The following is a 22,735-nucleotide window of genomic DNA, read 5'->3' on the forward strand; positions in this document are numbered from 1 at the left end:
CGTTACATAAAAACCACCTTACAGGTCCGTTGTGATGCCATTGTGCGACACGGGAACCTCATTTATTTTTCTTCGTGCAAGCATTTTGTGGCTCTTATAAAGCGCAGGTATCATAGTCTGTAAGAGTTGTAATTTTCAGACTTAAATAAATAAATATTCCCACTTCCGCCAGTTCCGTAAGAAAGTTGAAAAAATATTCACTTAGAGAACCTGCTCTGATTTTAGCTGAGGCTGGACAATTGCAAAGGAAGTGCTCAACTGTTACTGTTACTTCCCCTTTCACATCTCTACAACTTCTACAATACAACATTTGATGATTAATAGATATGATTTTTAAGGCTCCAATCGAGTCCAAATGTATGACCGACCCCCACTAACTTTGGACGGCCGATCCACCCATGCCAGTGGCATACCCCCTGGAACTCCCCTGGGGGATTCCCTATACAATCATTTCAAAATATCACCATTTTTGGCCTTTACATGAGAAAAGAAACTAAAAAGTTCGACCCAAATTGGGGGACATCAAAATTCGTTTTAGAGGTATGGTTCCTTCGGCAAAGTTTCTTATTTTGATCCCTAGAATATGATTTTTACAGAGCAATGGGCGATTTTTTTGCCTCCCCACAAAATACACTAAAAGTTCGACCCAAATTGGGGGACATCAGAATTCGTTTTAGAGGTATGGTTCCTTCGGCAAGGTTTCTTATTTTGATCCCTAGAATATGATTTTCACAGAGCAATGGGCGATTTTTTTGCCTCCCCACAAATCGATCCGGCCTAATATATATATTATATATATGTACATATATATTAATAAATAATAACAATTTTTATTCTCAGATTTCCAGCATGAATGCCTCATAAGAGCAATGCAAAATAATTATTTTACCTTTTTCCCGGAACAATTCCCAATCTAAGTATAAACCTCGAAATGAGCTCATCGATTATGTGTTATTAATGAAACTTCTCTTTGCGATTGAAAGGAAAATTTCTGAATTCTTCACCATCCTTGAACTTTCGGCAAAAGCGTTTATTTCAAGGAGTATTCAAAGGTTTCACCAACAAATTTCCAACTGGGTATGCAAACGTGGTGTCTTGTTGTTATTGCCATTCTCAATTTAGTCGCTTATATCAAGTTGCGTTGTACGTACGTACGAGTATATTTTCGGTTATTTTTTGTTATTTGTTCAAAACTGGTCGCATAAGCATTGAGACATGCGATTTTACCTCGCAGGAGCGACTTAACAGCTGTTACTTCAGGGTAGAGAGGGCGCGCGGGGCTCATTGGCTGCAATGAAGCGTTACAAAACATTAACCAGCCAGTCCGTTAACTAGCCAATCCAACAACCAAGTGGTGAATGCGATGGACAGCAGCGAGACTGGTGAGCGAAGCAATAAAAGAAACCAAACTGACGTTGAAAAACTTCAGTTTGGCACGAAACGTGGACGCTCTGAGTTGTGCGCGAAGTAGTGTGGCGTGTTTGCCGCGCGAATTCGTAAATTGGAAACCACAACAAGTCGACTTTAGAGGCGTTCAAATATTTAGTTTTGATTTACTTTTATTTCTTTGTTTGCTTATCGACGAGCAGAAGCTTGCTTCAAAGCGAGTTCCGTGAGTGCTTAGGAAGTGAAGCGTGTAAGGCGTTTGGTGACGCAGGCGCATTTTGAAAGCGTGCGTATTTTGGTTCACATTGTGCAAATATAGTGAAAAATAGCAAGTATTTAAAAATAGACAACAGTTAAACGAAAAAAAAAAATGAAAAAAAATCACGCAAAAACGAGCTATGTTGCATTTTTTGTGGGGTCTTAAAAGGAATTAAAAGAAGTGACAACAAAAATGTGTGCGCTTTAGTTTAGACTTGGCTCAAAGCAAAAACAAAATTGGGAATTACCAGCGAGCAGAAAGTCAGAGGAGAATAGCAAAGTGTGTTGTGTTGTAAGGGAGTGCTAAATAAATAAACAAATAAATACATTTGGAACACGTTGGAAGCAATTTGTTGTTGTATCTGTTTTTTTTTTACCTTGGCTTAACTCCAAAGTTAAAAGAAAAAACCACGAAAATTTAATTAACTGTCATAAAAATTCCACTTGTAATGTAAAAAAATGTAAAATTTCTATTCAATGCTAATGTAAAAATTTCAAGTTCAAAGAAATAAAATTGAATGCCCTGTCCTCACAACATTTCAGATATGATTCAGCTTTAATTTTTTGCGTGAAAGCGAGCAGCAATTTTATTTGAATATAAAACATGATTTTTAATGCTTTAAGTGATAAAGAGAGCAATATATATGTGTATAATAGGCGCGTACACCCGTTTTTGGGTATTTGGCCGAGCAACACAAAATCTCAGAAACTCAACTTATTGAACAAGAAAAAAAAATAATAATTTCTGTCAATTAATTAAAAACCATTCAAATAAGCAATAAAAACTGAAACATACTTACATACAAACACACACCCATTGAGTAATTCCAGTCAAGAGTTTTTAAAATATTTCTTGCCTGTGCCGGTTGATAAAGAAAATCAAAAAGTATTTAAGCCTCATATCAGACAGCTTAAACAGATTTCGAGTGGTTGGGCATTAGCAGGGAAAAACGCTTAGGGAAGTTGATACCCAAAGTGAACAATTTTATATATTATAAAAGCTAAAAAAACTTTACAAGTAAATTTTCTGAAATATTTGTGTAAAAGCTTAACGTGAAGTTCAAACTTCTGTGCGCTTTCCGCTAGATGTTTTTAGTGAGTTATTTCTCATAGGGGCATACAAGTATGGAAGTCCATCGCATTGAGACATATGAAGGAGAGCGATTCCATGTCAAGTGATCCAAGTATTTTATAAACTTTTTCTTAAATTTTTTTAAAGCCTGGTTTATTTGTGGGCTTTAGTGCAAAAAGAAGGAAAGTGAAAAAATTAAAAAACAAAAATTGTAAAGGGACAATTAACAAGTACAGCGCTCAGGCAACATTAAGCCCATTGTACTGCACTCGAGTTCCCTTTTAAATTTTCTTTAAAACTTATTTAAATCCGAAGAAATCTGAGTAGATCTTGTGATGCCAAGGAGCCAATGTGGTCAGTTTTTAACACACCAGTTTCAAAGATCTCAAGCCTGATTCGAGCGAAGGCTGGGCAGATGCACAGAAAGTGATACGCTGTCTCATCCTCCTTTCCAATTGCTGGCCAGAGTGCACTGTCTGAGATGCCGGCCTTTCCCGTGTACTTCGCCCATTGAAAGGGGCCCGTCATCAGCTCAACCAGCTGCCTGCTGTCCCTTCTGCTTAATGACAGGAGGATCAGCGACAGGCGGTCGAACATGACAAGTAACATAAGTTTTGATATTTTTAGTATAAAGTTTTTTAAAGTGTACTATCTTTGGTTCCTTTTAACATTTAAACAGGGGTTTTTTAATCGTTTGAATAAAATATTGTATATAAAATTTTTTTTTTTTAATATTAATAGCTGAGACTATGCTTTTTAATCCCTGAAATGTTTCATAGTGCGATTTTCTTTATTTTTCGAATTATGTTCAAATACAAAATGTCGAAAAAAGATTTTTCTCTAAAATGTTGAACAAAAAAAAAAAAAAACAGAAAATGCTTTCCAAACAAATTACAAAAACAAAAACAAAAAAAATAATTTTAAAATAGGAAATATATTATATTTATAAGGTATTTGACATTAAAAAAAATTTGGTTTTGGAAACTTTTGAAAAATCAACTTCGGTTACTTTGACCATTTTAAGATTTATAACTTTTGTTTTTTACTTTTTAGGACGAAATCTATTTTAACGAAATTTTTTTTTTAATTTTTGTTTTTTATTTTTTAAGAGAAAATGTATTAAACAAATTTTTTTTTGGAATATTTTTAGTTTTTTAAAGATTTTTAATTATTCACACAATTTTTTATTTTTGAGGACAAAATGTATGCTATTAAAAAAAACCAAAAATTTGGAAAATTTTGAAAAATTTATTTTTGTTTTAAATACATTTTTTCCTAGAAGATAAAAAACAAATTACAAATCTTAAAATGGTCAAAGCAACAGAATATATTTGAATTTAAAAAACGCCGTATTAAAATTTCCAACATTTCATAAATCTTAAACTGATTAATTTTTCTACAAAATTTGCTCAGTTTACTTCTTATTCTGCTTAAGTCTACTTCTTATTCTGCTTAAGTCAATATTCAGAAAAATTTACTGCAGTAAGCAAAATACTTGGATCACTTGGATCACACAAGAAATCGCTCGTATGGCATGGATCACATGTACAGGATAACAGGCTTTATCTTGAGGAAGGGAAGACATACATACATGCATAGTTTGGTCGAGTATAAGCGATCGACTTTAACATGACAAAGATAGAAACAAGTAGCTACGAGTATACTTCTATTCTCCTTTAATTTACTGGAGCGGCTAATAGTCTGTGTATTACAGAGATGCAGAAAACACGAAGACGCGAAGCATGTTCTATTCCACTGTCTTCGATTCGTAAGAAGGCGCTAGGAGTTAACCCTGACGGGTGACATACAACCGAGCGTGTCTGACCTAATAAACATCATGTGCAGCTCAAAACACTGCTGGAAGGCGGCGTGCAAATTTGCTAATCTGGCGGTCGCTGAGTGAGCTCGGCGAAGAAAAGCGAAGAAAGGAGCAATTTCAACAGCAGCAGTTAGTGGCTGATGACTATAAGGCCTGAATTCATTTATCACTCACGACTAAGTCATACCGCGACAAGACAGTATTGGCCACGATATTACCACATTTTCGGTGTTCCATTTGATCCCACCTACAGTGAAAGCAATTGGAGACTATCTTGGACGTATGACCTCCACACGACCCAGGCAGAGCGTCTAGACGCAAATTCCTATTGTGGTCGAGAGACACAATCAAGGCTCCACATGTATGCAATGCAAACATGGTTTGGAGGTTTGTTTTAGTGGGAGCATGCCCCACATATCATTGGAGCGACGGTGCCAATTGAGGGTTTCTAATATTTTTATCATACGCTCTAAAACACAAACACAACTTCTACTGGTCTTCCGGATGGCAATCGTCTGTGGTTGATTTGCGTAGACCAGTGATGTCACGAATCTTTAAAGAAAATTATTGAGAAATTATTCTAGTCTAAAGAAAAATTGGTTATCATCTAACGCCATTGACTCAGTGAGTCCAGCTCCTTGAATACAGCTTAGGAAACATTTTGGTGAACAGAGAAAAGAGCAGAGGATTTGATAATAGGTTAGGTTAGGTTAGCATGGTTGGCAATAAGCCACGCATAGACCTTTTGGTCCCTAGCGATACCAGATGGAGTCCGACCTCTATGAATACCTAAAGTAGACATCATGTAGGATGTCAGCGCTTTTGGCGAATCTAAGTAGAGCTGGGAGCTCCGCTTTTGAGACGTCCTCCATACCCTCAAACAGTGGGGCTCCCAGGCATTTTAGTCGCGTTTTTAATAATGCCGGACAAACGCACAGAAGGTGTTCTAAAGTCTCCTCAACATCCTCTCTGCATTTCCTGCATTTGTCCGTGTTAGCAATCCCTATCTTGTACGCATGTCCAGGCAATAGATTATGACCTGTTAGCATACCTCTGATCTATACCTATGGCAGTTCTTTCGCGAGCGCGTAAGTACGAATTGAGTCAGTTTTTTGTCGTTAGTTCTACACATGACTTTTGCTGTTTTGCATGTGCTCAGATTAGTCCACCTAGCTTCCACTCGCCTTTTCATGTGATCGTCCATTTCATTGTATATTGTATTTAGCGGTTTTGGTATGTCGTTCTCTTGCTCAAAAGGTTGTCTAACAGCACTTTTTGCCATCTCATCTACTATTTCGTTCCACATAATGCCTTTGCGACCAGGTACCCAGTAGATATGAAGCCTACTGTTTGCTGCTAGCCTTTCTATGGCCTCCCTGCTCCGCCGAACATTTTTGGACTTAATACAATATAAGCTTTTTGCTTTTATTGCTGCTTGACTGTCCACGTTTATATTAATTGTTGAGTTCTTCGTGTTGTAGTGTAGGCTAGCTCCGCGGCCTTCCCCACAGCAAAAACTTCCGGTTGGAAAATACTGTTGTGGTCTGGCAGCTTGATAGGCTGCCTTATCTCTAGTTTTGAGCAGTAAATACCCGCCCCCACTCCGTCTAGAGCCGTCTGTATAGATGTGAAGAGTTCTATGGCCAGCCTTTGTGCCATCCCTCCTCTTCAATTGTAGTGCGAAACCTTCTCTCCCAATTAAATTACGGAGTCATGTAGTCCGTGCAACCTGAGCTCCACTTTCCTATTTGATAATAAAATTTTAAAAATTTCAATGACTTATTTAATCTTTCAGTATTCTATAGGTAATTGTGAAAATAAGTACATATAAAATTGCATTTAGATTTTTTGTTGGCTGTTTGCTCCTCCTCAAAACTGTTTACACCTTCAGATTTGGGGGGCACCTATTGACAAACCCTCTATATAGGGGGGATCTATAGATTCCAGGCGTTTCAGAATGCCATGTATGTTTCTGAGAGAATAATTTATTATGACAGAAGCGGTACTCGTCATGACGAGCACCAAACTCGAATTACAAATTTTGTTGTAAACAAATTAAACAAAAGAAAAATCAATACAGATTCACATGAGGGCTTCACAGGCCGAGCTTAGGTCCATTCCGCACTGCATCAGCATTTTTGTGTAGACATTCATATCAACTCTTCATTTGATTGCTGAAACTGCAGCGGGTATACAATTATTTTGGTATATTTATTGGTTTTTGTTTGCTCTGAAGAAAGTAAATCACCGAAAAAAGGGAAACAATTAGGGCCTTCAGAGTTAAAAAGTTTATAGAATATTGAATTGTAATGTTACTGAAAACGATTTGAGTGTTTCTAAAATCTCATTTGACAAATAAACAATTTCTAATTTTTACAAAATGTGGAAAATTTTAAATATTTTAAATATCAGTAGATAAAGCAGCCAGAAAAACCTAAATCACGCTTTTTCACATTTATGTGGAACCTAGTAAACTAGTAAAAAATTATTATTTTTAAATAATTGCTTAAGCCATTGCAAATCAACAATAGCAACAAAAATCACGAGCTCAACAGTAACATTTGCTCGTAATTTTCTAAGTAATAGCACAATTTTTTACTGCACAAGCGAGTTAGATTAGCTTTGTTTAATAAATAGTTTAAAAGCAGCAATGAAAAAAAAAAACATTAAAACTAAAATAAACTTTAATGGCAACAACACAACAAATAACTACAGCAACTGCCGCAAAAACTATTGTAACTCGTATTGTTCGTCGTAAACAAAGCGTAACACCTGCCAGAGGAGCAACACCGCACAGCAAAGGCGCCGCCATTGACACTGACCGCGACAGAAGCGGCTTTAGAAGTAACAATAGAAATTATAACAATCAGCAACGGCATCATTATAACTGGCCAAAACTATTTTTAAAAAAGCAAAAACAAAAACAAAAAAGCAACAGCAACGGCACCTTCGCACGAGTGATTAAGAACTTCCGTTTTATGCAAAAATTCTAATAATATTCGTCATTACACCGCTAAGGGAACGATCTGATTCCTTTTTTTTTTGTTGCAAAACTCAGTGACAACAGTAGCCAAAAAACCAAAAAAAAAACTGTACTAATTGACATAAAATACACTTAAAAGTAAATAGAAAAAGTATGACGTCAAGTGAAATATATTTGGAAAGCGTACAAAGTGAGCAAGTGATTTTTTTTTCTTTTTTGGCTTGTAATGCTTAAATATTTAATTGTTCTTTTACTGCTGGGTTAATTAATATAAATTATAAAAATAAAAAAGCACAACAACCATCAGCGAATAAGAACGGAAGAAGCAACCTCAAAAAATTATAAAATTAATCTGCTGCTATTAAAAAAAAAACAACAATTCTACAGCGAAGCGACGCATTACTAAAACAATTACAACACTAGTCTGCAACAGTTTGTGTTTTGACGCGAGAGCGCGAGAGAATATTTGCTAGCATTTTGTTGTTTAAAGTTTCCTTTACTAGTGCTTTTGTGCGTTGCGTTGAGTTGAGCTGCTCAGTTGTGCTTAGCAACATACGCATCATCGTTAGCAACATTCTTTGTATGCTTATGCGTATTAACATGCCTGTTTAAGTAAGCATTTGCATGTAAGTAGGCCTACAGCAGTGTAACAGTCACATCAATAAAAACAAATACAAGGCGAGACGTTGAGTTTGAAACAAAAAAGGTTGCGTCGGGGTCTTTGCAACACTCAAGGTTAGTGTCAGTGTTGCTTGCAATGGGAGATGCTCAGAGTAAGTGAGAAGTGAGAATTAAGAACGGAAATAAAAATGATTGCAATTGAAGGTTAAGTGGGAATAGTATCAAATTAATTAGGATTTAACACTTTATTTACACAGTAATGAAATTGCCTTCAGATGTGCTGTTAAGCCACAAATGGTGTGAGTTTATTGAGTCATTTGCTTTATCCGCATTTTGTTTTAATTTTATTTTTTGATATTTATTTTTTGGAAAAATATTAAAACTTCCTTGACTGGACTTATTTGGAAGTACCTTCAAAACTCAATTTTTTTTTTTTAGATCGGATCGCTAATTTTTATTTTATGTTGCTATGTTTTAACCTGCAAAATAATTTCAAAATTTTCCTACGAAATAATTACTAAAATATCCAACCTGCGGAAATACACAAACATGTGAAGTGGGCGGTAATGGATTAAAAGGGCTTGATTTTATTTCATTTCTGCAGTTTGTCTAAGCTGAACTCTTATTGTTAATTTATATGGCAGTCACACGGCGAACATTTTTGCTGTGTGACGGTCTTTCTAATTTTTCTCCATAGTTTCATTGAATTTTTAGTGATTTATCGACCAGTGTATTTGATAATCATTAACATTGAAATTTTCAGATCGAAAATCAACACACCAAATCAAACAAATTTGTTTAAGTGGGGAAAAATCAAATCGAAATTCTCTAAAATTTTCAGACATATTTAGATGTCCATACGATTGTTTAGTTCCCTTCTTGATAAACTATGAGTACGTTTTAACAATAAATAATGATTTCTGAATTCCGCTTTACTTCAAAAGTACAAATGCACCGTTTGGCCTTAGCATAAACATTATTTTGAGAAGAAAAGTTGAAAAATTTTGTTACTTTCAGGTTTTCTAAGCCTGTTACCTTTAATGTGGCGTTCTAGTGTTTGTCTTTGTTTTTGCAGTACGACTAATTTAAATAACATTTTCCGATAACACAAATGTTCAGTTCAACTAGAACGAACTAATAGCAATAGTAAATGCAAAACAAAAAAAATCAAAAAAAAATTATTTTAAGCAATAAAATATAGTAGCACGTTGATAAAAAATTAAAAGACAACAAAAACTCAAAGACACAACAGTATCTGTATCACTACTGCAGTCCAACAAAAACAATAACAACAACCAAAACAACACCATCACGAGCGGCGTACATATGTACATACATATTTATACATATGCATGGGGATATGTTAAACTGCAAATTGTTACTCCAACAACAGCGAAGAGTGTACGATCATCAGCAGCGAGAGCGCGCTGAGAACGCTGAGTGAACTCGTAAAAAACGAAAACAAAACACGCAATACACTGTCATTCAATAACAAGCACATCAGCGAGCTCCCCAACTAACCAACCACAACGCTACAAAAGCAGCTAACAACAAAGCCATTCTATAGCAGAGTGAGTACAGAGTATTTCGGGGTTTTCTGCACCGGCTGCGGCGAACGGACTGGGGGTTCGCTAACCGGCAAATCAAATTTTGCCGCATTGCTATCACTACGATGAGCAGCGAAGCTTTGTTGTGTTGTGTTCGTTTACTTCAGGGACGGTGAGTGCTTTGGTGTTGTCGCGAGCGATGCAGTACGAGCGAGAGTACAATAAAAACTTAAATAAAAATTGTCCACACAATAACAATAATTATCTATAAACAAACAACTACATACAACTCGGCACTCAGTTGCTCAGTTAGTTGAAGCTAAATAATATCAAGCATAATATACAATATATGAACATGTACATAAATTAACAAATGTATAAATATGCGAACGCGGTGGTTTTAAAGTAAAGTGTGTATAAATACTCGCGAATACCATCACCGGCGACTAACATACTTTTGTTTTGTTTTTTAAATTCAACGCGTTCGCACATTTGTTGTGCCATTTGACGGCTACTATCTGCGAGAGCGTAGTGCACTTATTCGCATATTCGCTTTAAGATCGTTTTTTCTTTGATACGAAACATATTTATTTTTGTTTTCTAAATAGCGAATTAACGTGCGGTTAGTGATAGTGGACGTCGAAGAAGAGTATTCCTAAATTTAAGTAGTGAAAGGAAAAGTGTGGTGCTTGCAAGAGTGCAGAGGTATAGGCAATATCTAGAAAAATTTTGTTAATAAGATTTAATTAAAGTGAATGAAAGACAGTTGATTAGAAAAAGTTGAAAGAGAATGAAGTGTTAAGAAAATATTAATAAAAAAAATACTGCAACCTAAAACAAAATCTCAATTTGATAAAGCAGTAATAATAACGGATAAGTTAATAAAAGATAAGTTAATCAAGCCCAGTAACAAGGAAATATTAAGCAGCAGCAACAACATAAAAAACAACAGCGATCTGTGCTATTGTAAGTATGAAGATTGTATAAAGCACATAAAGTCCAAGAGTTAAGAATGAAAACTGCAATAACAACAACAACAGCGATCATAACTATGCCAATCCGCGACAACCATTAGATTGAAAGAGTAAAAAGGAACAAGTATACAAAAACAACCACAAATAGCGCCAGAAGCGCTGCTTCGATAGTCTAGTAAAAAGTTGTGATGGTTTAAGTAGCACTAAATGTGTTCTAAAATCGAAAACAAGGACAGCATTGTTTTCTTATCTTCAAAAACCCGCAGTACAGCAACATAAAATATTTAAAAATAATTACGAAAACGCCGTAAAATAAAAAAGAATGTAATACTAATACCAGCAAAATCAAATTAACAACCAAAACAAACCAACAGCAAAATTGGAATAACAAATATGCATTTAAATAATACAGTGTAGCCTGGTTGTAGTGAACTTGACATATTAAACTCCTTTAATAATACCCAGGAGTTGACTTTTTAACTTGATTAATTTTTTTTAAGGCCAACATTTTCAAATTATTTTAACTTTTAACTTAACTTTTTGATTGGCACTTGGAAAACACGATTTATTGAAAAAAGATAAACAGATAAAGACCGCTTTTTTACTTTAGCCTACTTCTGTACTGCGAAATTGATAAATTAGCAAATAAAATTTTTAATTAAATTTAAGATAACATTTTGCTAAATCAGAGGCTTTCATTGAATTTAATTTGCTTGTAGAAGAATAAGTATGGGGAATTCAGGCTGCTTTAAGTACTTGGACATAGAGTGATATCGGGGCTTTCGGGCGACTGCAAAACTCTTCTGAACCAACTGGTAACTTATAATAATATAAAAGAAAATATGCTTTTTGAAAAAATGTTTGTGCTTGAAGGAATTGAAAGACTTGATTGTGTCTTAAAAGCGACAGACACGACGATGTCTGCATAGTACATAGTCTTTGGCGAAATATGTAAGAGTTCTAATGCATAATCATTAAGAAGATGGAAGGTATCTCAGTTCGCCGTCCACTTGCATCTAACTAACTAACTTTGCAATGCTTTTGATTAGCTTTTCCAATTTTTGGGTTACTGTGTTCCAAGTTAAAATCAATAGGATAGGATAGGGATAGTATAAATGACTGCCCACGTGAGCGGTCCACTGGGATAAATAATTAAAATTGATCTACCAAAATACAGAAAAAAACCCAGGAAAGAGATCCAAACAGTTGGAAAAGAGGGAGGGGCTTAGGATTAAAGAATGAAGACTAACAAAATTTGCAAAATACTTCACTGGAGTGACTTGTTGCCTTCTTAGAAAGATCTAAGTAGTTAACGGATGGAAATCAAGTGCATGCAATGGGCCCTAGGGCCACCGAGTGTCTAGTCTGAGGCAAGAAACCTGGCTAACCTAGCCTAACTGCTTTAAGCTACTGACGAAATTCACCTGGTGTGTGATACTCAAACCTGCTGTATCCACAGGTGTAGCAAAAAAGTGAGAAACCACATGTCCGAGTCTTAGTCTGACGAGAGCAGGGTAGCTGAGCAGATGGTGCTGAGATAATTCCAACTCATCCTCCGAGCAATCCCTGGTAAGGATACCCTCCAAATTCGAGAGCTTCAGCTTTGTTAGCCTTAGAAGTTGACTCGAGCGCCTACGATCTACCCGTGGCCAGAAGGATCTCGCGACTTTGCACGTTTGCGCACTAACCCAGTGCTCGGTGAATTGACGCGATACCCATTTTTCCAGGGCACAACAGCAGGGCAGCTGAGAAGAAGTTGCTAAGATAATTATATTTCATTCTCCAGACAATACCTGGTAGGATACCCAGCAAATTCGAGACCTGCGGCTTTCTTAGCCTTGGAAGTCCCCCCGAGCACCTCCGACTTATTCTTAGCCAGAAGGATCTCGCAACTTTGCACGTTTGCGCACCAGCCCAGCACTCGATGAGTTGACGCTAGGCCAATCTTTCCAGGAGTAGACCACATATTCTCAAGGGAACCCCAATGCTCTCTCTATGAAACCGTCTCCAAGGTCCCCTGCCTATCCAAGAAGAATAACCAATAGGTGTGTGCAAATTTGAATATTGCTCACCGAGGAATTTTTTGTTTAATAACGACCTTTTTTATTGAAGTGAAACCTCTTAGGCGTCGATGGGCGAGCGAGAATGGAGAGTAAAAGTTCATCGTGCAACGTTTTGGGCATTTTCGTTCCGCGAGAGAGAAAAAAGATGTAACGTAGAGGAAACGGAGAGAGAGAGATATACTTTATATATATGTATATTATATCTTAGATACACTTTAGGCTGTTCACGTCTCCCTTTTGTGCGGTCCTTCGTCTTTTCTTCCACTCCTACGCTAAGACTGTAATCTAAGTCGAACGACGTTACTCGTATTGGAGGAGCAAGAGAGAACCACGTATATATTATATATAAAGCGTTAGAATATTACAGAGAGAAAGAGAGTGACGCGTAAACGTACAGCACTAACGCCATATTACTATAGTAGAGCGAAAGAGAGCAACATATTGTTGGATAGGATTTTTTTTGAAGTTTCGTCTATTTGGCCTCTCTCGGGCCTCTCCCTCTTTCTTTGTCTGCCTTGAAAGTTTCACATCTGTCATGTGCACACTTTTTGTTTATTTATTTTTAACATCTTAATTTTCTTTGTTTTTTAAATTATACGTATCTATACACGCAATCGCCAACTTCACAATAGTACCTACTTTATGCAGGTATGTAAGTGTAAGTGTGTTTGTGTTAAAAATATATTTTTTTTCGTTGATATTTTTTTTTTCGAACATCAAAAATTGTGATAAAAATTATTTTCCTTCGCTGACCTATGTCAGGGGTTCATTCCTACTACACCGCGCTGCATGTCGCATAAAAATTCGCTTATTTTAAGGGTTCCACCCGCAGAAACCTGAAATAAAAAAACTGGTTGCTAACCAAAACAAGTCCCTTAAAAACCCTTAATAATTCAAAATATATACTTAAAAGTGAAACATAATTTTTTGCACTTTTCTCTTTGAATAAGCGATGCACTTCAAAGCCCAGCAACCCTAAAAGAAACCTTAGCAATTGCTGCCAAAAAAAAAAAAAAAACAACAAAACAAGAAAAGCAAAAACAAAAAAAAAAGCGCAAGGAGTGAGTCAACGAGCGCGTCAGAGCCAAGGCAGCAAAGTTTTCATACACTTATGCACATTTTTATGTACATACATACACAAAAAAATAAACAAACGAAAAAGAAACACAAAAAAAGGAATTTAGAACGAGTAACAAATTTAGCACAAAGCCAAGGAACACATGTTGTGTGGCAACAAAAATAGCATTGCAATAACAAAGGCAAAGCGTGGCATTGAAATTTCGATATAAAAAAACGCAATTGATCTAACCCAAAAGTAGTAAACGACAACTTCAAAGCAACACAAACACACACATACAAACACACATACTTAGAACAAGCAACATAGAAACAAAGGCTCTACAACTACTGACGCATAAAAGTTTTGAAAATAATTCTCATTGAAATAGCAGTAAAACTGCACAATTAACCAGTCAAGCAGTCAAGGAAAATTGTCACATAAAGAAAAATCAACTAAGCTCTATTTTGCAATAATTTTTTTTTTGCAGCTAATCATAAAAAACAATAGAAAATTCATACCTAAGTAACTCCACAAAAAGTGTAATTTAAAAATAAAGTTGAAAATATCAAACGCAAATAATCTCATTGTGGTGACAGCTGCGCAAATAGGCAACATATTAACGCCACAAAACAACTAAAAACTGTTGCTGCTGCAACAGCAAAAGTAAGCTCAGCTCTAAGCAACGATAAAAAAGTACACCAGCGTGTACTTTTTGATCAACGCCAAGTAACTTTTATCGCAATCACGGTACAGGTTACTTTGTCCAATACCGGCAACAAATTTGCCACCACGGCGACGTTAACGCGCTCGGAAACAGTAGTTGCCAAAATGAAGCGACTAATGACATGGGAACGCGATCTGGTCGATGCGATGTATGGGTAAGCGATTTCGGAAGTTTCTTTTTCTATTTAACACGAGCAAAAATAATTGCTTTAGAACTTTTCTTTATTACATACATACATATGCTTCATTTATTAAAAAGTTTTTATAAATATTTTCGCAGTTACGTGATAATCATAAAAAGGATGAAAATATTAATATTTATAATTTCCTAATTTCGAATAAGAAGCCAGCATTTCCACTTCACATGTAACTAAAGCTATCCGCAAGTTCACTTTCGCTTTTAGTAAACTGCACCTTCCTCCCAAGAATGATAGAAACAAGATTGCGCCCATCAGAGCGTACGTGACGTCACGTTTGCTGAGTTGTGCAGTATTGCCAACCATTTGCTCTTCGCAATAAATTTAGTGCTTTTTTATACCGAAAATGCGACAATTTTTAAGTTTGGTGTTTGTTTCTTTTTGTTTTTAATTTAAGGCTAGCGAAACTTTAGGTTAAAAAAAAACTGTATTATTAAACAAAAGAAGTTTAAAAAAGGCCCCTCTGAGAAGATTTTAGTGCTAATGAAAATTTTTTTTACTCCTATAAAATTTGATAATTTGAAAGTGCAAATTTAATTTTTGGCTCCATTTAAGGCTATGCAAAAATATTAAATGCCCCGCTCTCAACTCTTCTTAAGATTGAAATCCTTTTTACATATTTTAAAAAGCCTTTGAATTTATTGAGTGCGAATTAAAACCATAGAGGTGTAATCGTTTCTTCCGGTCATCAATCCTTAGTGAGACATAGAGCATCAAGAGGTGTATTCATAGTAAAAATAAGCCACAAAATACCAGAAAATACTAAAGAAACCATACTGACATTTTTACAAAAAGAGTACCTTATCTAGTTACATAACTTCAAATATAGCAAAAAAATCGTTCCCTTAATAAAAGAGTCTCGCTTAACAAAAAAAACTCATAAATTAAATTGTACATAAGCATAACACATTTATTTAAAAAAAACGCACATTCTACAGACAATTTGTCACGCATACAAAGTTCTTTAAGTAACACAATAAAAATTTCGTGTTTTATTTTCTTTAAATGGGCATTTAGTGCGTTTCTATATCCAAAGCTAGGCAACCCTGCAGTAGCGAGAGAGAGATTTGACTGCCGAAAGCAGAAGAACACCAACAACACCGGCAATCGCGGGCAATGCCACCAGATGTTAAAAAAAAGTAAAGCTAAATAAAACTGTGTGAATTATTTAAATAATTATTAAAAAATGTATATTTTACAAAATTATAAACATTACTTTTAATTAGAATAGGCTAGAAAAATGTCATGTGGAATGAACTAAAACTCCGAGACAAAAAATAATAAAAATAACAAAACAAAAATGCTAAATCAAGTTACGAAAATGGTAATCTGGCCATACTGGAGCTAAAATCACGTAACTAGTTGTCAAATTCGCTGAGCGCAAAGTAACGGGACCACGATGGGCGCCATCTCATTATTCTTTGCATCATGCCTTCCTCCCCTATGTTGTGTTCAAGCAGGCTAACAGGCAGAGAAAGCGCAGAACTGAGTTCAAATGGTTTGTACGCGCACACCACGGAAACTTTATATTTCATAAGCCTGATCAGAATTACAGTATGTCAAGAATGAGTTTTGACATTGAAAATAAATTAAATTTTTCGATTTGAATAAAAAAATAGCACTCTTTATTTATTTTTGAATATAAATCAGTAAAAAAAAGTCAAAGATAAATAAAGAGTACTGCTTTTTGCTATTGAAGTCGAAAAATCTAATTTATTTCCTATGTCAAAATTCATTCTTGACATACTGTATAAGCTCTAGGGCAGTCCACTCACACTAAAGCGCACGCTGTGGATACTAAGTATTGGTATTGATTCAATAAAAAAATTTAATTCAATGACACAATGGCTCAAGTTCTCATTTAAATTAATTAATTATATATTTCATAAGCCTATTAAGAATTGCATACACGTGTGCTAAACGAATGTAATTATAAGATTTTATAATGGCATATGCCCAGATTTTTGCATAATTGGGTTGAGCAGCGCGTGAAATTCATTAAACTGGTTCGTTTTGAATGCATTTACGTTTATGTTATTTTCGATACTTGAATCGGTGGTTAGTCTCATTGGTACAGGATTATGTGATATACAGGGTGGCTGATGAATTTTGCTACATTAAGAAACTCAAATAACTTTTTTTTTAGTGTATGGAATTCATTTATTTTTTTTTCAAGTTGAAGGTAATTAAATTTTATTAAATGTAGCTTAACTAGTTTTAAAAATAATTGAATTTAAATGCCTCCCATGCTCGTTGACACAAGTGCGGCATCTTAGTAAAAAGTTGTTCATTGCTGCTTTGAGAGTTGCGACAGGAATAGCCGCAATTGTTGCCCGAATGGATTGTTTTAGTTCATCCAAATTTGTTGGCTTTGTTTTATAAACTTCTTGTTTACATAAACCACACAAGAAAAAGTCAGGTGCAGTAAGGTCAGGCGACCTGGGGGGCCAACGAAATTCGGAGTTTCTTGAAATCAGTTTATTGGGAAATTTTCGTCGCAACTCTGTTATAACAGTCTGGGCTATGTGAGACGTTGCCCCATCTTGTTGAAACCACACAGAGTTGAAAGGAATTCTCTTTCGGCGTAGTTCTGGATAGAAAAATTCTTTCAGCATTTTCAAATAACGGTAACGGTGTGACCATTTTCTTCAAAAAAATAAGGCCCGACAATACAGCGCGAAGAAACCGCACACCACACTGTCACGCGAAGAGGATGCAATCCCGTCTCGTGGAGTATCTGTGGGTTAGAAGTACTCCATATTCGACAATTTTGTTTGTTCACATTGCCGTTTAAATCGAAATGGGCCTCATCAGACATGAAAAGGCAGTTTAACATGTTTTGGTCTTCTTCCACCATTTGCAGGATCTTCTGGCAAAATTCCAAGCGAATCGGCAAGTCTGTTGCATTCAGTTTGTTAACCATTTGAATTTTGTAAGGAAATAAGTCTAAATCTTTGTGCATTATTGTTTGCAAAGACTGTCGGCTGACACCAAGTTGAGCAGATAAGCTTCTTGTTGAAACCCTTGGATTGCTTTGTATAGCTGCAGCTACAGCAGCGATCGGGTCCTCCGTCCGAACTGGTGGGTTTCGATGATAAGGCCTTCTTGCGACTGTTCCTTGCTCAGCAAAATTATTCACCAGTGTCATTATGGTCCATCTGCTCGGGGGATCGCCGCCAAACATCCGCCTGTACTCTCTCTGTACCAAAACTACGGACTCCAGTGCGTGATAGCGGCGGACTATCCAAATTCTTGTTTGCGTGTCCCAGTTATCCATTTTAATAAATTTTAAAGATCAATCTGCAAATTAAAACAAAAATGGAACAGATAACTTAAAAAGAAAAAAAGTTATTCAATTTTTTTTTGGTAGCGGCTTTCATCAGCCACCCTGTATTACAAGGATGGCTATGACCGAAAATTTAAGTAATCTCTATTGAGGTTTAATGATTTTTAATTAGTTTTAATAATTTTTAGTTAATTTAAAATTTTTTGAATAGTGTTTAATAATTTTCAAAAGTTACTGGTTCGGGAGTTTCAGCATAACAAGAATTAAAACTTTGAATGGCGTTTCCACCTTGACATAGAGAGAAAAAATATGTGACTCGTACGTATTATACACATAGGCCAAATGGGCTGAAAAGTCCTGGACCTAACAAAGAAAACCCCTTTTTTTCTGTTAAAGTTTTTTTCATCAACGTAATTGCCATCAAGAAAAACGCAATCATTCTAGCGCCGCTCTAACATTGTAATACCACTTTTTAGAACGATTTATCTTTTGCCTCGAAATAGGCCTCGGTTTTAGCGATAACCTCTTCATTTGAGCGAAATTTCTTACCGGTGAACATTTTTTTAGGTCTGCGAACAGCCAGTAGTCGGTGGGAGTCAAATCTGGTGAATGTGGGAGGAATTCGAAATTCAATTCATGTAGTTTTGCCTTTGCTTCGATTGACTTGTAACACGGGCAGGCGCGGTGCAGTGAGCAAATGCGGCACCAACTTTGAACAGAGCTTTCTCATAGTCAAATGTTCATGCAATATAAAGCCAACGCCTTTTTTTGATATCTTTACGATGTCAGCTAACTCATGCAGCTTCACTGTTCGATCATTCAAAACTATTTTGTGAATTTTTTTTGAAGTTTCTGTTGTTACCACGTCATTTGGACTCCACTGAACCACTGCGTTGTGCATCATGGAATGTCTACGACCACGGTTGAAGTCAGCAAACCATCGTTTTACTGTTGTTTCTGATGGAGCGGAGTCCCCACAACACTTTTCAAGTCATTGCTTCGCTTGAAAGGTATTTTCATCCATCAAGAAGCAGTGTAAAATTAAAACACGAAATTATTTTTGATCCAGGTTTTGAAAGGTTTTGAAAACAATAAAAGTAGCGTCGCTCTTAGCACAATAACTCACGAACTAATCAATAGAATATTAAGAAATTTTTACAGGTTAATATATACTAACTGAAAAAGAGGTGAATGCAATAAAACTAGTGCCATCTATGTGTTAGGCCCGGTACTTTTCAGTGCATGTATTAAAGACTTGTAAAAATTTCTAAAAACATACAATGTTTATGAAAAAGAAATATTTTTATAATAAAAATCTTACTTAGTAAGAACTAAATTCCCGCTAAATGAGTTTTGCTCCTCTGTGTATATATATGTACACATCTAGTGCTTTTATTTCTAATATCTAGTCACAATGAATATGTACAGTCTAATTTTTATTGAATCAAATGAAGGTCTAGTCTTATTTGCACACTGTTTCTTCCACAAACCAAAGGTCGCTGACCACTTTGTTTTTTTCCTACTGACCTCAATTGCACTGTAGATTCGTTTTTTTCTCGCAAACACATTTGTGCAGTGTGTGTTGAATGCGCTCTCACTACAAAAACGTGCGCGCAAATACATGTTAAAATAACAGCATTTTAAGCATAACAGAATTTCATCCATAACAGAATTTTAAAAGACACTGAACTCTAAGCATAACAGCATTTTAGCATAACAAAAAATGCTATTACCGAAAATAGGCGTACATTGGCATAGTAATTTTGAAACCAAGGAAATAGTTGGGCAAAATATTAAGCATTCTAAAGAATGGTTATTTGTTGGGTTGTGGTTTTGTGACTATCATTTTAATATTGCGCAAGAAATACTATACAAAATACTTGATTTTCATTAGAAAAATGTCATGATTTATTTAATTCGAATTTGAATAAATTCATATTCTATGCGAAAATTCAGCAAGAATATTGAATAAAAATAACTGCAAATATATCTAAATATTCAAATACATGTACATACGTACGTATGTGTGCATACACCTATGCCTACATATTTTTAGTGAGTTATCAGATTGTTTTTGTTTTTCTCTTAGTTAAATATTTGAGTAGTATCAGTCGTCGCAGTTGAATGACTCAATGTTTTTTTATGCACCTTGGACCGCCAAGCGGACGTTGCTGAGCCGTTTGGCACAACGGTGACGAGTCACGCCGCGCTGCATGACGGCAGTCCAATGTGTGGAAGAAGACACACGTTTCGCATATTTAATTAAAAACGTTTCATGCGAAATCTATAGAAATTTGCATAAAGGGGAATTCAAGTGTTGGACAGAGAAAAAATAAACAACTAAACTTGTGCTGCTATACAATTTTGTTTAGTGACTTTTATTGCTGCTGCAATTTATTTTAAATTTTGCTTTTGAAGATCATCTAAACAGGTTGTAAGCTCAATTGGCAAATCAATAAAAATTAAATAATTACACGAAAATGCTTGTAAAGCAACAAATATACTTGGCAACGGAAAAAGGTCAGTTCGATGGCTTTGACGGCAGGCAAATCTCAATACCAAAGTAGTTGTAATGAAAATGGGTTAATATGTAAATTACCACGCCAAAAGAAAAATTGGAAGCACTGAATACTTTTCATGGCATATCTTTAAGTTACGCAAAATGCAAAAATGTCAAATTTTTTAAATTATCTCTTCGTTTAAATGGTATATCAAAATTAGCTGATAGTACGAAAATATTACAACAATTTTTGATGGCAGGTATCAGAAAGTATTTAATTTAGATGATCTCTCATCGCGTATAAATGACAAGAAAAAAATTTTGAGCTAACAATAAAAATTTTGTGCAAACAAAAAATTTTTTTTAAAGTATATTTTATCCTAAAAAATAGGAACACGTTTTTTAATTTAAAAAATGACGCAAAATATTTTACTTAAAACAACTATAAACCTAAAATTTAGACCCTAATAAAATGTTTAACAAAAAATTTTCTTTACAAAATATTTACCAAAAAGTATCCAAAAAAATTTTTTTTCTTTTATATATTTTATTCCGAAAAATAACAAGTTGTTAAATGTTAAAAATAACTGAAAATATTTCACTCAACACTAACAAATTTTGAACAAAAAAATATGTTATTTTTCATAAAAAAAATTTTTAATGTATTTTTGATGGCAGGTATCAGAAAGTATTTAATTTAGATGATCTCTCATCGCGTATAAAAGACAAGAAAAAAATGTTGAGCTAACAATAAAAATTTTGTGCAAAGAAAAAATTTTTTTTAAAGTATATTTTATCCTAAAAAATAGGAACAAGTTTTTTAATATTAAAAATAACTCAAACTATTTCACTTAAAACAACTATAAACCCAAATTTAAGCAATAAAAAAATGCTTAATAAAAAATTGCTTTCCAAAATATTTATAAAAAAAAAAATTTTTTATATAAATTTTATCGTGTAAAATAAAGAAACATTTGAAAAAAAATAACTGAAATTATTTCACTGAAAAGAACTATAAACCAAAATTTTCAACAATGAGCAAATCTAAAAATGAATTATTTTCTTTTTTAATTTTTTTTTTAGTTTCTTAACCTTCTTCATATTATAAACAAATTACCTTGATATGGAATCGCTTAATGGTAAATTTTTACTTCTAAGCAACACCATTCACAAAAGTCAAATTCCTGCTTTCAATCCCTAACTTTTTTTCATGGATGATAGGAAAAAATTTTCGTGGCAAGGAAAATTTTCAACTGATAGCTGAAAATAGCTTCTTGACGAACAGTAGCCAAAAACAAAACAAAATCAGGCAGCGTTTTCTTCATAGCACAAAATAAAGTCTTATCAGCCGCTACCTGTTTCCAATTGTATGCCAAGATACTGGCTACATTCGAGGTGCATATGTAGGTTTATCTGTGGTGCATATAAGTAGGTACCACAATTGACATGTAGACAAAGGCAGGAAGAAAGTAATTTGTTTGAATACAATTAAAAACGCTGTGAAAAATGGCATGCGGTTTTAGCGAATAAAACAAACAAATAGTACTCAAAGTAGTTGGGTGTGAAAGCGGGTGAGACAGAAGTAGAAAGGAGTGTGTGCAACAGTGCAAATTTCAAAAAACAAAAAATTTGTTTTTCTAATTACGAAAAGCACCAGATACAACTGAGCAAATTGTGATAAATCAAAAAAGCACGACAAAAGCAAAGCAAAGAAAATAGGCTGGGAGAGAAAATTAACGAGAATTGATAGCCGTAACGTAACGTTAAAAACTTATAGATTGAAAGTTTAGAAAATGTCTACACACTGCCTTAAATAACTGTAGTACAGAACATATTGGCAATTTTTGACAATTATTTGCCTCTTATTTAATTACAATTTTTATTTGTTCAAAAATATATAATTAATTCTTCTAAAAAACCATATAAGTCACAGGTTCAAACTGCGTGTAAAATCGAAAAATAAAAATTAAGAAAAACGTTCACACTTCTTAATTTGAATTTTTAAGAAAATTTCGAGTCTTTTATTTATTTATGTAAATTTCAATTTTGTTGCTAAAAAATACAAAAGTTCTTACTGACTATTGACTTAGTGCTAATATAAAACATTTATTAATAAAATAACAAACTTTGGTAATATAAAAAGGCGAGCTTCAAGCGGCTCAAACATCGCGCTGATTTTTGACAATTTTTTTTGCTAATGATGTTGGGTATTTTCTTCCACATAAAAAAGTGTGCTAGCTTTCTTT

General features: G+C 34.7%; 1 protein-coding gene across 2 annotated transcripts in view; it reads left to right on the forward strand.

Annotated features, from left to right (window-relative positions):
- Positions 1-1,433: 1,433 nt before the first annotated feature.
- Positions 1,434-22,735, forward strand: part of LOC128871619 (G protein-activated inward rectifier potassium channel 3) — a 108,311-nt gene continuing 87,009 nt past the window's right edge. The window contains exons 1-2 of one of the 2 annotated variants that reach the window (XM_054113510.1): positions 1,434-1,672; positions 14,271-14,661. In XM_054113510.1, coding sequence (XP_053969485.1) covers positions 14,612-14,661 — 50 coding nt within the window. In that variant the 5' untranslated portion in view covers positions 1,434-1,672; positions 14,271-14,611. Of the gene's footprint in view, positions 1,673-13,423; positions 14,662-22,735 lie in introns of those variants that run through there. The other variant, XM_054113511.1, reaches the window with a different exon arrangement.

The sequence above is a fragment of the Anastrepha ludens genome, chromosome 2 (genome assembly GCF_028408465.1).
Source record: "Anastrepha ludens isolate Willacy chromosome 2, idAnaLude1.1, whole genome shotgun sequence".
NCBI lineage: Eukaryota > Metazoa > Arthropoda > Insecta > Diptera > Tephritidae > Anastrepha > Anastrepha ludens.